At 35.2% G+C, this 15,850-nt stretch overlaps 1 protein-coding gene and 1 long non-coding RNA gene across 2 annotated transcripts in view; one reads left to right on the top strand and one right to left on the bottom strand.

Moving 5' to 3' along the window:
- Positions 1-1,893: 1,893 nt before the first annotated feature.
- LOC107744738 (protein tyrosine phosphatase receptor type M) overlaps positions 1,894-15,850 on the bottom strand; it is a 182,087-nt gene continuing 168,130 nt past the window's right edge. Inside the window, 10 exon segments of the mRNA XM_016558555.1 lie at positions 1,894-2,570; positions 3,857-3,992; positions 7,666-7,829; positions 7,912-8,037; positions 9,344-9,475; positions 12,064-12,237; positions 12,412-12,561; positions 13,348-13,483; positions 14,692-14,846; positions 15,809-15,850. The exon segment at positions 15,809-15,850 is cut by the window's right edge and continues 75 nt beyond it. Coding sequence (XP_016414041.1) covers positions 2,517-2,570; positions 3,857-3,992; positions 7,666-7,829; positions 7,912-8,037; positions 9,344-9,475; positions 12,064-12,237; positions 12,412-12,561; positions 13,348-13,483; positions 14,692-14,846; positions 15,809-15,850 — 1,269 coding nt within the window. The 3' untranslated portion in view covers positions 1,894-2,516.
- On the top strand, positions 10,630-11,501 carry LOC107744734 (uncharacterized). The gene is made up of 4 exons (XR_001640519.1): positions 10,630-10,646; positions 10,730-10,770; positions 10,905-10,932; positions 11,125-11,501. It is a non-coding gene; the product is annotated as an uncharacterized LOC107744734 (long non-coding RNA).

The raw sequence follows: 15,850 nt of genomic DNA, 5'->3' as shown, positions 1-15,850 counted from the left end.
CTGAATCTTTTGTGAAAACTGACTCAATTTTAGAGTTTTGTGTGAGGAACAGAAATGTGATTCTGTGATAATCTTCCAATTTCATTATCACTGATGCAAACTCAAAAAAATTAAAATTTCATATAAAATTTCCATCCATTTGGAGTTTTAACATAAACTAATAAACTTAATGTGCTGCATCTGTCAGAAATTTTATATGCAATTCAAATAAAACTTAAATTTAGCTCTAAATATTAGCCCCAAGTATACTGTTACACTATTTATTAATATTTTTAATTAGTTTTAATTTTTATATTTTATGCTAATTTTAGTTTAGGTTTTAGTTATTTACTACATTAAAAAAATATATTTATAATAAAAGATAAAAATGTTTATTTTAGTTTTAGTAATTTTACTACTTAAGCATATATTATTTCAGATAACATTTCTGATTTATTAATTTTTGAATTAATTTCTTTTTACATTTTAGGTAATTTTTTAAATGTTTTATTTTGTTCAGCTGACGTTTATTTTACATAAATTAAGCTTTAAGGAAAATGCTGTTTATTAGTTTATAGTTAACTATTTAACAAAACAACTAAATGTAACACCAAGCCAGCAGAGGGAGCCCTCGCCCGCACTACCACCCACACACTAAACTAAAAAAAAATTACGAAAACTTTACCTAAAATGAAAATGGAAAATATATAAACTAAAAAACTCATATTATTAAAGGGGTCATATGATGCTTTTTTAAAGATCATTATTTTGTGTATTTGGTGTAACAGAATATGTTGACATGCTTTAATGTTCAAAAAACACATTATTTTTCAAATACTGTACATTATTGTAGGTCCTCTATGCCCCGCCTCTCTCAATGAATATGTGTTTGCAGTACACAAGCCACGGTTAAGACAGCTGCCTCCACTGTGATGTGACCCTGTTCCCCCCTCCCCCTCTCTCTCTCCCGCGCGCTCTCTTTCTCTCTCTCTCTCTCTCCCTCTCCCTCGCGCTCTCTCTCTCGCTCTCTCTCTCACACACGCGCACGCGCACACACACACACACACACAATGCGCAAAACTCCGCATTTGAACAGTCAATAGCAAATACTTAAACTAATAACAAAACAGCAGCTGATTCAGAAGCGCCAGATTGTCATAGCAAAGTCAGAACTACCTCCTCTGCTAGGTTCACGAAACGGTCGTCCATAAAATGCATTGCTGTTCTGTTGTAAGTAATCTTAAAGATTCCTAAATGCATCTACTTTCGGAAAGACCAAATAAAGTGCTTTTGCTTTCGCCTAGAAACACACAGCGTCTCCCTGACATGGCTGCATCAACACTAACTGCGGTTACTGAAACCACGCCTTCTTTCTTTGCATGCACATTTGGGCGCATTATGCAAATGCTGCTTCTACACTAACTGCGGTTACTGAAACCATGCTTTCTTTCTTTGCGTGCACATTTGGGCCGCATTGTGCTAATATTTCCACATAGTGAGGTAGATATGTGGGGGCGTGTTAGAACGAGCCGTTTTAGGGGGGCGTGGCAGAGTCTTAACTTTGATAAAGAATATCTCTTTGGTTTTGAGACTTTAGTCTTTGCAACTTCAGGGATCGTATCTATGCACAATCAGCTTGTAACACTCCAAAGAGTAAGCAAAACTTGAAATCGCATCATATGACCCCTTTAAGTAAAACTTTAATAATATTAAAATCACACTGTTGCATTGTGGAATACGGTATCTAACAGATGTAATAGGTGAATGGATATTAAATGCATAAGAAAATTCACTGTGTGCCCAGTATATGGTACATACTAAAGTATATAATACTACAGTACATACTGCAGCAACAGGTCCAATGCTATTTGGCTTTTCTTTGCACAAAAAACACACAGACGACGGGTTTGGCAGATATAGATATGCATTTATAGGTTTGATTTTGTTTTTTGTTTTCATACCAGATAAATAAAAAGTTAACAATACAATCTGGTCACTATTATATGTGGAGTCCGTATGATAATAATGACCAAATTAAAACATGATTGTCACTCAGTGTGCTTCACAAAAATCTGTCAATGAATAAATTATCTGGTGAACTTCATCTATTTACAGTATAAACAAAAGAAATGATCACGAACACAAGCTTTGGATCTTGGGACGGGACGTTTCAGCAGTTTTTCCATCGTTCCACACAAACACAACCACAGAGAGGGCAGAAACACGCGTTAATATGAGCGCTTTAATGCCACGCATGATCGACTGTACATGCCAGACGCCTGGAGTTCATAAAAACAATGATAAAATCAACATCCACGTGATGTGCATTCCACACAAACATGAAGACACTCGTCTGATGAGGAGACGACGGCAAGAAACGTGTTGAGGAACAGAAGACACGAGCGGATGGAGATAATCGTGAGGCGAGTGCAGGGAAACATCGGTTCGGTTCGGCTCGTGTGTTTCTGCTCCAGTTTCAGCCGTCGTGTGTTTCAGTGTCCGGGGAAGGTGAGACATCAGAGCAGCTTACGCTCACATTACCCAGAATTCAAGTATTCCAGTGCCACCTCATAGCAGAACTTATACTGATCCTGCAGGAGAAACACACACACACACACACACCAGCAGAGGTCAGTGTAACACAATATGTCAACACAACGTTTAACTATTTAACCCTCATAATGCATTCAAAATCTATATGCTATTTTCTTATTCTGGACCAGAAAAATTGTTATTTTATAAAACAGTCATAACTTATTATTTTTCAACTAAAACCATCTGATCAGCAACTTCTCATTAATGAGTCAATGTGAATTTTTTTTTTTAAGTTTTGAATGTTACCACATTATTACTGCATTTACCCTTTCTTATTCATTAAAAAATTTAGAAAACTCTTTGAAATTTAAAATTACACATCCAACCTAACAAAACTAAGATGCAAAATATATATTTCTCAATTTCATTTGAATATGTCATTGTGTGAAATTCATAAAAACATATAATCTGAGAATTACCAGTATCAACGCCATTGGAAAGAATTAAATTAAATTAAATGAATTTGCATTATAACTCATGATTGCTCAAAAACAGCCAAAATTTATGAAACCATCATTTAACAAAAAAAAAGCTCGTTTTGAGGGTCTTAAAGCATTTGCAAAGTTTGTTCTCTTACTAAACTATGCATTGTTTAGTAATTTTTATGTATCTCTTCCGGCTCAAAACAAACTGAATGCGTTATGAAGGTTAAGTTGTTAGTGGTGGTAGACATGATAATACACCTTCTTTTTTTACATTTATACTTTATTTGAAAAAATTAAAATAAATAAAATAATAAATAATGCATAAATAAATAAATAAATAAATGTAAAATAGAAATGCAACATTTTTGTCATTTTTATTTTATTTTATTTATTACTTTTTAAATGTTAGATTATATTTTTTAAGTTTTTTAAATTCTTTTATAGGAACATTTTGATGATTTAATAAATTATTAAATTGTACATTTTTATGAAATCAACCGATTAGACACGATTTTTGATGATTAAAACCAAATTAAACCATTACAACTGAAACCAGAAAAATTAAAACAGAATTTGCACCCTACAAATGTCTGAATGCTGGTTTTCAACAGCAAAAATTATAATTTTTTTTTTACTAAACATTTTATTAGATATTTTGCACAGGACTACTACACTGACATTGCATGACTGAACATATACTGTATGTGCATTATTATTATTATTTTTTTTTAATTTTTATCATTAAACAGTTTAAATGTCAGTGTTAGACTCATTTCCCCTTTGGTTTTGCGCCAGTAAAATCCTCAGTAGATGCTCAAACCGCTGTCAGGTGTGGATGTGGATGTTCTGACGCTCACCAGCAGATCCACCATGTTGGGTTTGTTGTTTCTCAGTGTTTTAACGGCGTGAAAGACGTCCACCGAGTGCTGGTGACACAACATCTCACACACGATACTGATGGCACAGAACGTGCCGCTGCGGCCGCCGCCGTTACTGAAACACACACACACACACACGATCATCATCAACACATCACAATAAAACATCTCACACACGATACTGCGCCCGCCGCCGTTACTGAAACACACATCATATATGATCATCAGCAACAGTACATGAAGTACATAAAACATTTCAGTCTCACAGCTGTCATTTCTGACTGATGCTGCTGTAATTGCCTCTAAATCAAAACTAAAACTAAAACCGTTAAAAAAACAGTTTCATTAGGCCCTACTTGAAATAAAATAAACAAGAACCGAAATAAAATCTAAAAAAAATTTAACTTAATTTTTTTTCAGCTAGCTGCCAAGGCAACATTTCTCATTTTCTTTTAATTTAACATGAAATATTAAAATAACTGAAAGTGGAATAAAAATTAATAAAACTATATAGACAAAAAAATAAATAAAAATGACAAAAACACTCAACAAACATAATAAAACCTTAACTAAAATGAAAATGAAAAAGGAAAACAAAAATAACAACTAATTCAAAATGAATACAGGAAAATAATGTTGCAAAACACATTCAAGTGAATTCAATTTCAGCTGTAAAGCACCTCAACAGAATTCACAACAATTACAAATCTGAATTAAAGTTACAATCTCAAATATATTTACTACTGTTAAGCACATTTAATCAATCTCAGGTTGACTTTGGCCGCACTGACAGGCGTATCTTGACACTATTTATGTTGATGTGCACTCAGTTTGTTGTGTTGAATCTGGTGTGTGAGCAGTAGGTGGCGCTGTTCTCCCGCTCATGAACTGCAGCTCATTATTCAGCACAATCACTGCATCTCTCTCGCTCATGAACTCCTGTGAATGTTTATTTCAGGATAAACAGGATTGGGCGGGACAGATGTGTTTCCTGAGAGCGAGATCAGAATCTCTCTGAGACTCTAACGAGAATCACGTGACTCGTTACAGACTCGTCTGTTTCTCAGCCGATGTTCCCCGACCAGACCGAGAGACTCGCTTTACTAGTACAGTGTGTGAAATATCATACAGTTCTGGATGACCAATAAGGCTTTTCACTAATCAAACTGTAATACTTACTACATATTATATCAGATATTCAAAGCAACATTATCCAGCTCAGTTCAGTTTAAGTGTTTTTTCTGGATGAGCTGAACTGATCTGAATAATGACTCTATTGTCTTCTGTAGAGCTGCTTTACAGCTCAATCTGAATTAGTTCCATTCATTTTCTGACATTAACACTGTTAATTGCACTCGTATTTAGCATCATTTGCAGAATCTTGCAATCTAAATACGTGCCTCTTGACTTAAAACTTAAAAAAAAAAAAATGCATCTCGAGACCTTGAAGATATTTTTTCATTTCATAGCCCTACATCTTGTGTTTTTAAACCCAAAAACACATTCTTTGTGCATTTAGTCACTGAGAGCAAATCACACAGATATTTTTATTGATAACATTTACACAATTTCCTTGAATATATTTGAAACTTTGATGAGACAAATATCAGCTAATCTAATCAGAGATAACTGGGTTATTACTAAAACTACAACCAGTAAAAACATCTAAAATAAAATAAATGTTCACTTTAAAAAAAAAACAAAAAAAACCTAGTCTTTCACTCAGAGACGCCAGAGTTATTACTAAAACTAAAACCACTAAAATATTTAAAATTAAATCAATGTGAATTTAAATGATAATAATAAAAATAAAACAAAATATTAAATAATGTAAACTTATATTATTTTTGCAGGTGTCCAAGGAAACATTTCTTATTTTCATTTAGCTTACCTTGATATTAAAATAACTTAAAAATAAAACTGAAATAAAATTAATAAAAAACTACATAAACATTGCAAAAAAATAAAAAATAAAATAAAATTGTACAAAAAGATAAAAACAAATTCTAAATATTAATATATAAATTAGAAGGCTTCACTAGATCCTTCTATTCTGAATAACTTCCATCCCATTTCTGTTTTACCATTTATTTCAAAGGTTTTAGAAAAAATTGTGTTTGACCAACTGCAGTTCTTTCTAAATCTTGATTGTATTACTGAATGTTTTCAATCTGGTTTTAAATCTGCTCATAGTACTGAAACGGCCCTTCTCAGAGAGTTAAACGATGTCCTTTTAGCTACCGACTCTGGTGATTCTGTGGTCCTGGTTCTCTTAGATTTATCAGCAGCTTTTGACACTGTGGACCACTCTATTTTGATATCTAGATTAGAGTCAGATGTGGGCCTAAAAGCTATGGTCCTTAAGTGGTTTCAGTCATTTTTATCCAACAGAAATTTTTTGTCAAACTAGGTAACTTCTCTTCCTCTGTTGCTCCTCTCACCTGTGGCATCCCTCAAGGCTCGATATTGGCACCCTCCTTTTTTCCCTGTACATGCTTCCTCTGGGTTCCATTCTAAGAAGGTAATACAGCTAACCAATCACAACACATTTCGTTTTTTTCGAAAGGCGGGCCTTCATTAAAACCCAGAACTAATCGAGCCGTTTGTGCCAGGCTGGGGAGAAAGGTATTGTAATAATGTAAATTATGTGAAAAATAATGCGTTTTTCGAACCACCAAGCATGAGAGCATGTTCTAGTACACCCCCAAAACATAATCAAGACTTTGTAAAAGAGCATAATAGGACCCCTTTAAGAGAAATGATCCTTCAGCACTTAATACCTTACTAAGGTGCTTAGACGAGAAATTTTTTAACGTTAAATGAAGATAAAACAGAGGTGATTGTTTTCAGTCCTATTGATCATTCTTAGGCTACCAGCCTAGATCTGGGCAGCTTATCGGCTTTCAGATCTTCTCAGGTGCGAAATCTGGGTGTCCTTCTTGACGAGTCATTAAAATTGGACAAACATATCTCATTTGTAATTGGTTCCAACTCCGCTTGCTGTCTAAAATCAAACACTTTTTAAATGCTACGACGTTAGAGATGGCTGTCCACGCTTTTATTACTTCACGCTTAGATTACTGCAACTCACTATATTGCGGTATTTCAAAGTCACAAATTACTCGCCTACAATTGGTCCAAAACGCTGCTGCTAGATTTCTTCAAAATAGTCGCAGATGTGACCACATCACCCCCATACTGAGGGCCCTTCATTCAATTTAGAATCGATTTTAAAGTTCTCTTACTGGTGTATAAATCTTTACATAACCAAGCCCCTAGTTATCTCTCAGAGCTGTTGCACTTTTATACTCCCACTAGAAGTCTAAGATCCAGTGATCAGTATCTCCTTTTAGTTCCTCTGTCCAGACTAAAACGTAGAGGGGAGTCTTATTACATTGTATTATGGTCTTGTTTATCTGACATTCCTTTGGTTTTAAATTCATATGTTTTATTATTTCTGTTTTATGTGTTTATGGTTTGATTTTAATGTACAGCATTTTGGTCAGTCTCGTGGCTGTTTTTAAATGTGGTTTATAAATAAATGAACTTGAACTTGATACATAAAAAAAAAATATTAAAAATAAAACTTTTCATTTATAAAAATACATTGTAAATATTAATAAAATCTAATTCTAAATATTACAAACAAAATTTAAATGTTTAATAAAAAATCTAATTATAAATATTAATTATAAATATGCTAAATAAATATTGCATTACTGTTAACAAAAATAACAAATATTCTAAGTATGGATATATAAGACTGAATCTGAGGAGCGGTGACTCACAGGCAGTGCACGACGGTGCGTCCCTCTCCTCCGTCGTACTCCTCCTGCCATTTGTCCACCTGTCGGATGAGTTTGAGGAAGGAGCGTTTGGAGACGGGAGTGTCGCGGTACATCGGCCAGCCCAGAAACTGGAACTGCTGCACCATCCGGTACCCATCTTGCGGCTGCACACAAACCACACGCTCATGACACTCAAACAGCCGACTCTCGCGTAAGTGTGCAATGTAAGCAAACGCGTTTACTCACCCGTGCCGCGTTATAGATGCGGAAGATCCTGCTGATGATGTCCTCCTCCAGATCCGCAGACACAAACTCCACCTGGATGGGTCCGTGCCGATGGACGCCGTTCTCTGGCCAGTACTGTGGACACAACTGGACACAAAACACACCAATCACACACATCAACATCACACATGTCAATTCAGTGGCCAGGTTCCATGGCTGATCAGTTTCACTAGGTCAAATTTTTCTAAAACAGCATGTCTATGCTGGTTCACCAGCTAGACCAGCAATTAAACAGGGTAAACCAGCCTAGACCATCAATTATCCAGTATAAACCAGTCTAGACCAGCAACTGACCAGTCCAAACCAGCCTAGACCAGCAACCAACTAGTATAAACCAGCCTAGACCAGCAACCAACTAGTATAAACCAGCCTAGACCAGTAACTGACCAGTATAAACCAGCTTAGACAAGCAAATGACCAGTATAAACCAGTTTAGACCATCAATTATCCAGGGTAAACCAACCTAGACCAGCAACTGACCAGTATAAACCAGCTTAGACCAGCAAATGACCAGTATAAACCAGTTTAGACCAGCAACTGACCAGTCCAAACCAGCCTAGACCAGCAACCAACTAGTATAAACCAGTCTAGACCAGCACCTGACCAGTATAAACCAGTCTAGACCAGCACGTGACCAGTATAAACCAGTCTAGACCAGCAACTTAGTATTGTCATAATCTTTCATCTGAAATTACTTTTTCATCACAGGTTATTGTATAATGTTCACTAACAGCCAAATAGCAATTTACACATTGCTTGATCAAACTCAAATATAAAAATAAATAACTTACATAAAAATAAAAATAAATAACTTATTAATAAACCATAAAAATAAACCATAAAAATAAATAAATTATTAAAAAATACAATCAAAATAATCACTTTAAAATAAAACAAGTAAAACAAAACACTTTTTAATAACGAAATCATAAAATTGTACAAATAAAATAATTGTAAAATAAAAACAATAAAAAACAAATAACATTAATACGTAAATCATAAAAATAAACAATAAAAATTAAATAAATAAATAATTAAAAAATAAAAAATCAATATAAACAATGTTTATAAATTTTTTTGTTTACCTGCATGTCATGTGACAGTTAACTGATATCAGAGAAATATGAAAATTAACTGATATCAGAGAAATATGAACCACGCAAATGTGTTGTTAAATTATTCAAATATTAACAAAATGTCATGGAGGCTTTCAGTCCAAGTGATTGTTCAACTGACAGAAACGCTTGGGAACTCCTGATTAATTTGATGTCAGAGCAGTGCATGTGTGACAGACACATCTGCAGCAGGAGTCTGCGCTGCTGCGTGTCTCTGATCCTGACGGCCGTGTTCAGGTGTGTGTGTGTGTGTGTGTGTGTGTGTGTGTGTGTCTCACCTGCGCGGGATCCACGTCGTTCAGCATCACTATAGACGTGCAGTGATAGTCCAGCGCCAGCCTCCAGAAGTCTTTGACGGTGTTGGGCAGAGGATGCTGGGTAACGATGAACGCAGACGGCTGCTTGTAGCTCTGTGAAGATGAAGAGAGGAAAACATCTTATTTCCTGTCTGACTGTCTGCTTGAATAATAGTGTGGAGAAGTTTAGCGTTGAGCTGCGTGTTTTATTACCGCCGCCAGCGCTTCCATTTACTGTAATGAAAACAAATGCACTGTCGCGTGTTTTACAAACAAACCCATCCCAGTCAATTGTCTTACTGCATTTTTGTTTGTTCGTTCTCTGTTATGGATCGCTTTTAACTATTTTCCTGACAATAAAATGAATCAATTCCATCTGTTTTTGAATTATTTTCAACAAGCACATAATCGTGTGTGCTGCGATTCACATCCATCAGAGACACTGTCGCTTCAGACGCACAAAAACGAGCGGTTATTATAGACACGGATGCAATTAATAGTTAATAAAATCATAAATGTGGAAAATTTACATAATTTTAAAATAAAAACAAAACAGTACTAATTAAATCATAAAAATGTATAATAATCATACAAAATGTATTAAAAAGTCAAATAAAACCATTTTAACAATAATAATTCATAATTTTAAAATAAAACAAAGTAAAACACTTAAATTTTTTTTTTTATAAAAATGTAAAAACAAAAATAATAATAATAATAATTGAAATAAAACATTTATTAATAGTGAATTAAATAATAAAAACTATAATAATTCATAATAAACTATCATAAAAATGTGAAATAAAAAAAAAAAAAAAAAAAAAATTCAATCCATATAAAACACTTACAGTACTAATGATTAATTAAATCATAAAAATGTAAAATTAAAATAAATAATAAAAAAAAACAATAAATCAAAATAAAACACTTATTAATAAATAGTTCAATAATATAAAATGAAAATAAATCATTCTAAAATAGAAACAATTGAATTAAACATTTATTATTTAATGAATTAATAATAATTAAATCAGATCATAAAAAATATATAATAATGTAATAATTATATAATAATAATTGAAAATGTGAAATGACAATACTATTAAAATAAAATCAATCAATAAAATAAAAGCACTAATAAAAAATAAAACTATAAAAAAACAATAAAAACAAATAAATAACATAATAAATTTTAACATTTAAATTAATTCAAATTAATCAATTAATCAAAATAAAATAAATTTTACATTAAATTAATTAATTAAACTTAGGTTAAGCGCTGCAGGTAATGGTCACTAGGTTAAGCGCCGCAGGTAACGATCACTAGGTTAAGCGCCACAGGTAACAGTGACTAGGTGAATATCTAAGGTAACGGTCACTAGGTTAAGAGGTGAGGTAACGGTCACTAGGTTAAGCACTGCAGGTAACGATAACTAGGTTAAGAGGTGAGGTAACGGTCACTAGGTTAAGAGGTGAGGTAATGATAGGTTAAGTGCCGCAGGCAACGATCACTAGGTTAAGTGCCGCAGGCAACGATCACTAGGTTAAGCGCTGCAGGTAACGGTCACTAGGTTAAGCGCAACAGGTAACGGTCACTAGGTTAAGCGCCACAGGTAACGGTCACTAGGTTAAGAGGTGAGGTAATGATCACTAGGTTAAGCGCCACAGGTAACAGTGACTAGGTGAATATCTAAGGTAACGGTCACTAGGTTAAGAGGTGAGGTAACGACCACTAGGTTAAGAGGTGAGGTAACGATCACTAGGTTAAGCACTGCAGGTAACGGTCACTAGGTTAAGCGCTGCAGGTAACGGTCACTAGGTTAAGAGGTGAGGTAATGGCCACTAGGTTAAGCACTGCAGGTAACGATCACTAGGTTAAGAGGTGAGGTAACAGTCACTAGGTTAAGAGGTGAGGTAACGGTCACTAGGTTAAGAGGTGAGGTAACGGTCACTAGGTTAAGCGCCACAGGTAACAGTGACTAGGTGAATATCTAAGGTAACGGTCACTAGGTTAAGAGGTGAGGTAATGATCACTAGGTTAAGCACTGTAACTAACGGTCACTAGGTTAAGCGCTGCAGGTAACGGTCACTAGGTTAAGCGCTGCAGGTAACGGCCACTAGGTTAAGCGCTGCAGGCAACGCTCACTAGGTTAAACGCTGCAGGTAACGGTCATTAGGTTAAGTGCCGCAGGCAACGATCACTAGGTTAAGTGCCGCACGGTCACTGGGTTAAGAGGTGAGGTAACGGTCACTAGGTTAAGAGGTGAGGTAACGGTCACTAGGTTAAGTGCTGCAGGTAACGGTCACTAGGTTAAGTGCTGCAGGTAACGGTCTCTAGGTTAAGCGCTGCAGGTAACGTCACTAGGTTAAGAGGTGAGGTAACGATCACTAGGTTAAGAGGTGAGGTAACGGTCACTAGGTTAAGCGCTGCAGGTAACGGTCACTAGGTTAAGAGGTGAGGTAACGGCCACTAGGTTAAGCGCTGCAGGTAACGCCACTAGGTTAAGCGCTGCAGGTAACGGTCACTAGGTTAAGCACTGCAGGTAACGGTCACTAAGTTAAGCACTGCAGATAACGGTCACTAGGTTAAGCACTGCAGGTAACGGTCACTAGGCTAAGCACTGCAGGCAACGGTCACTAGGTTAAGCACTGCAGGTAACGGTCACTAGGTTAAGATCTGAGGTGTGTGCGAGGTGCCGTACGTCCATGAGCGCGGCGTTGATGTAGTTGCTGCTCTCTCCGTCGATGGTGATGAGGAAGGGCAGGCAGCGGTCCGGAGGAAGAACGTCCATACAGCGGTTCTTCTCATGGTTCCGCGGCAGCAGCGCGATGCTGCAGTCCTCCACCCGCAGCGTGGGCGTCACCATGTTTAACGTCTGCCAAAGAAAAACACAAATCAAACTCATGCACACACTTACATCACTATATTCTATTGATTTATTTTATTATTTAATTAATTGTTATTGTATTTTATTCTATTAATAATATAACATGTTTTATTTTGTTATTCAATGTATTTACAGCTATATGTAATATTTTAATTCACTGACTCTGAACTCCTCTTTGATCTGGCTGGAGTTGGTCTGCGGGTCCAAGCGGTTCATGTCATAATACACAGAGCGAAGCTGATTGGCCGGGATCGTGGTGTCGCCACAAAGACACGCCTCCAATATGGCATCATGGATAAACACATACTGCTCCTGAAATATCAGCATATCAAAAACAGATCAATACAACCATATCAATCACAGCTCACTGATATCATTTGATGTGGTGATTGATTGGTGTTTTATTTTGGTTAACATGTCAGTTTTAAAATCTGCAGATTTTTTTTTCTATATATTTTGTTATTATTTTACTTTTCAGTTTTCATTTCAAACATTTTTTTATTATTATTATTATTTTTCTATTTTATTTTTTTTTTAATTTTGTCGTGCTTTTGTCCTTTTTGTTCTTTTTAAATATTACTATTTAGGTTTTAGTTCAGTTTCAGTTTTTATTTATTTCCAATTAATAAAACTAATTAATATTTAGTCCAGTTAAAAGAATCTAATGTTTGTAAATGTATCAATTATTCAAATGTATCAAATTATTCACACTTTTATGGTCAGAACAGATGCATCAGGACATAATCGACTATGTTTTCAGCTTTCTCCTCGATGTCTCTGTCCTGTGTGTCCACATGCGGACCGGTCATCTCTCGATCGCTGACGGCGGTCTGACAGCTTGACGTAAATCATTCATGAAGTGACATTTTAAATATGCCTGCGGTCGCCACTCCTCAGAAAGTCCTTGACCGAAGCTGACGGTCAGATAAGGTCTCAGGCTATACAATCATAGTTACATATGAGTGCTTGTTTCTTTTGTCTATATTGAAAATTCATGTAAAGAAAAAAGTTCTAAAATATGTCTAAATGGGCGGGGCTGGAGAGAGAGGCAGCGTTTGATTGGCTGCGGCTGATGTGAGGATGTCTGTGATTGGTTACCTCCGTCTGCACCATGTTGACCCTGCGAGAGCGCAGTTCTCTCACGCAGTTGTAAATGTCCACGACTCCTTCTCGCTCCGCCATGTCCAGCATGATGTCAATCACAATGAAGCAGCCGGTGCGTCCCGCTCCAGCGCTGAGGACCAAACAACAGCTGTTATTACTACACACAGGTACTAATATGTACCTATTAGGGGTAAAAAGGTACAAATATGTCCTTTTAAGGGTACTGCTCCAGGGACAAGCTGTTGTACCCCAAAAGGTACAATATTAAACCCCTTTTTTCTGTGTGTACCCTAGCAACCTTTTCTTCCCAAAGCAAATAGCAACAAATTTAGCTATTTTTAAAATTAATTCGGCAACTTTTAGTAACTTTTGAAACAATAAAAAGGTAGACATTTTCCATCTAAATTACACAAAAATAGGAAACGAAAAGCAAAGATGCCTAGCAGTACACACATCACGTGATATTTGCAACTGTTAAATTTATTAATAATAATTGAACAATTGAATAATTGTTCATTTATGATACACCTTGTTAGTAGCTTGTACCTGTGATTGTTGATCAGTTAGTACACTGTAAAGGTCCTTGCACACTGAGTCTGAAGTTTTCATGTGCGTTTTTTCGTATTTGTCATCCTTTTCTATCAAAATGCTTGCTACGGATGTGAAAACACAGAAAATCGAACCTGATCTCAATTTTTTTATGATGGATGAAAGTTTGGGAGGCAGTGTGTAAACGTGATTGACACAACATGAGGTTGTATTTGTTTTTAACAAGTGAAAATTTCAGACGAGAATTTTGGACTCAGTGTGCAAAGACCCTAAGAAAAATATCTAGACAAATGGAAAAGGTACTAGTAATTTTCAAGGACATTATTTATTATCCATTATCTGTCGTAACCCTGTGACCCAAAAAACACAAAATACAATGCGTAATTTAAAATGCTGTGAAAAATCAATACAGAAAATTCCTTCACATTAACAAAGTAGATTGTGCCCTATTTTTAAAGACTTTTCTTAGAGTGTAGCATACTAACCAACTACTAATACACTGCTTAAAACTATAATTGTTCAGAATGTGTAGTTTACTAGCTAATAAAAAAATAAAACTTAAATTGTAATTGTTCAAAATTAATAGTATTTTACAAACAAATCTAAATTAACATATATAAAATATATTTTTGACAGCTTTGATGGAGTGGCAATTTTGCGTTGTGATTACGTGATTGTGCAATGACATCATTTAGCAACTTTTAGCAACACATCGACCTTCCTTTAGCAGCTTCCCCTGAAAGTTAGTTGGCAAAACTGCGATTCTGTGAGGAAGAGACTGATGCTCACCTGCAGTGGATGACCATCGGGCCGGCGTTGGCTGGACTCTTGGCTTTGACCCGGCGGACGAAGCCCAGCAGCCCCGTGGCGTGATACGGGACGCCGTGATCCGGCCAGCCGGTGAAATGAAACTGACGGATCTCCCTGATCTCATGAGCTCCTCGCTGGAGACCACAAACACACAAACAGCACATTTAAAGACATGACATCAGAATGGACAGATGACCAAAAAAAAATAAAAAAGTCAAAAGAACAATTCTATCTATCTATCTATCTATCTATCTATCTATCTATCTGTCTGTCTATCTATCTATCTGTCTGTCTCTCTGTCTATCTATCTATTTATCTGTCTGTCTGTCTCAATTCATATTGCTTTATTGGCATGACATACTTAGGTACATATTGCCAAAGCATTGTACATAGCAGAATAAAAACAAACAAAACAAAAATACATGTAAAATGCATCCATATATATATTTATATAAACACTGCCTGTCTGTTTGCCTGTCTGTCTGCCTGTCTGTCCGTTTGTCTGCCTGCCTGCCTGTCTGTCTGTCTATCTATCTATCTGTCTGTCTCTCTGTCTGTCTCTCTGTCTATCTATCTATATAAAATACAATCTAAAATATGTATACAACTCATTAAATATATTTAAAATGAAATTATAATTTATAATTACTTATTAGATGATTTATATACATATATTAAAAATAAAAAATAATAACAAAAAGTAATTTTAATTATACAATTTATATAGTTATAAATTTTAACTTTAATTTATAATTATTTTAAATTATTTATTATTTCATTATAACACACACAAATATACAGTATATATATATTGCAGTATATATAATAAAAAATCTAAATAATATATATAAATATTTTAATATATATTTTATATTTAATATATTTTAATAGATATTTTAACCTTGTAACTATTTATGATAGCTATAGAGATAGCTATGAAGACAATACTGAAACAATAATCAGTGATTAGATGTGTTTTGTGAACAGGATACTGAGTCTCGGTTATGATCAGTGTTATAGTTTGACAGTAAGTTTGATTGTGTAGTTTAATAGAAAATCTGCCGAGTTTGACGTGTAGTGTAGTTTGGTGCCGAACCTTTTCCACAGCGAAGGTTCGAATGACGTATTCAGACAGCAG

Source organism: Sinocyclocheilus rhinocerous, unplaced genomic scaffold (genome assembly GCF_001515625.1).
Source record: "Sinocyclocheilus rhinocerous isolate Xijiao unplaced genomic scaffold, SAMN03320098_v1.1 scaffold1189, whole genome shotgun sequence".
In the NCBI taxonomy this organism is placed as follows: Eukaryota; Metazoa; Chordata; class Actinopteri; order Cypriniformes; family Cyprinidae; genus Sinocyclocheilus; species Sinocyclocheilus rhinocerous.
The sequence above is the reverse complement of the archived record's forward strand: the minus strand, read 5'-3'. Positions and strand labels throughout refer to the sequence as shown.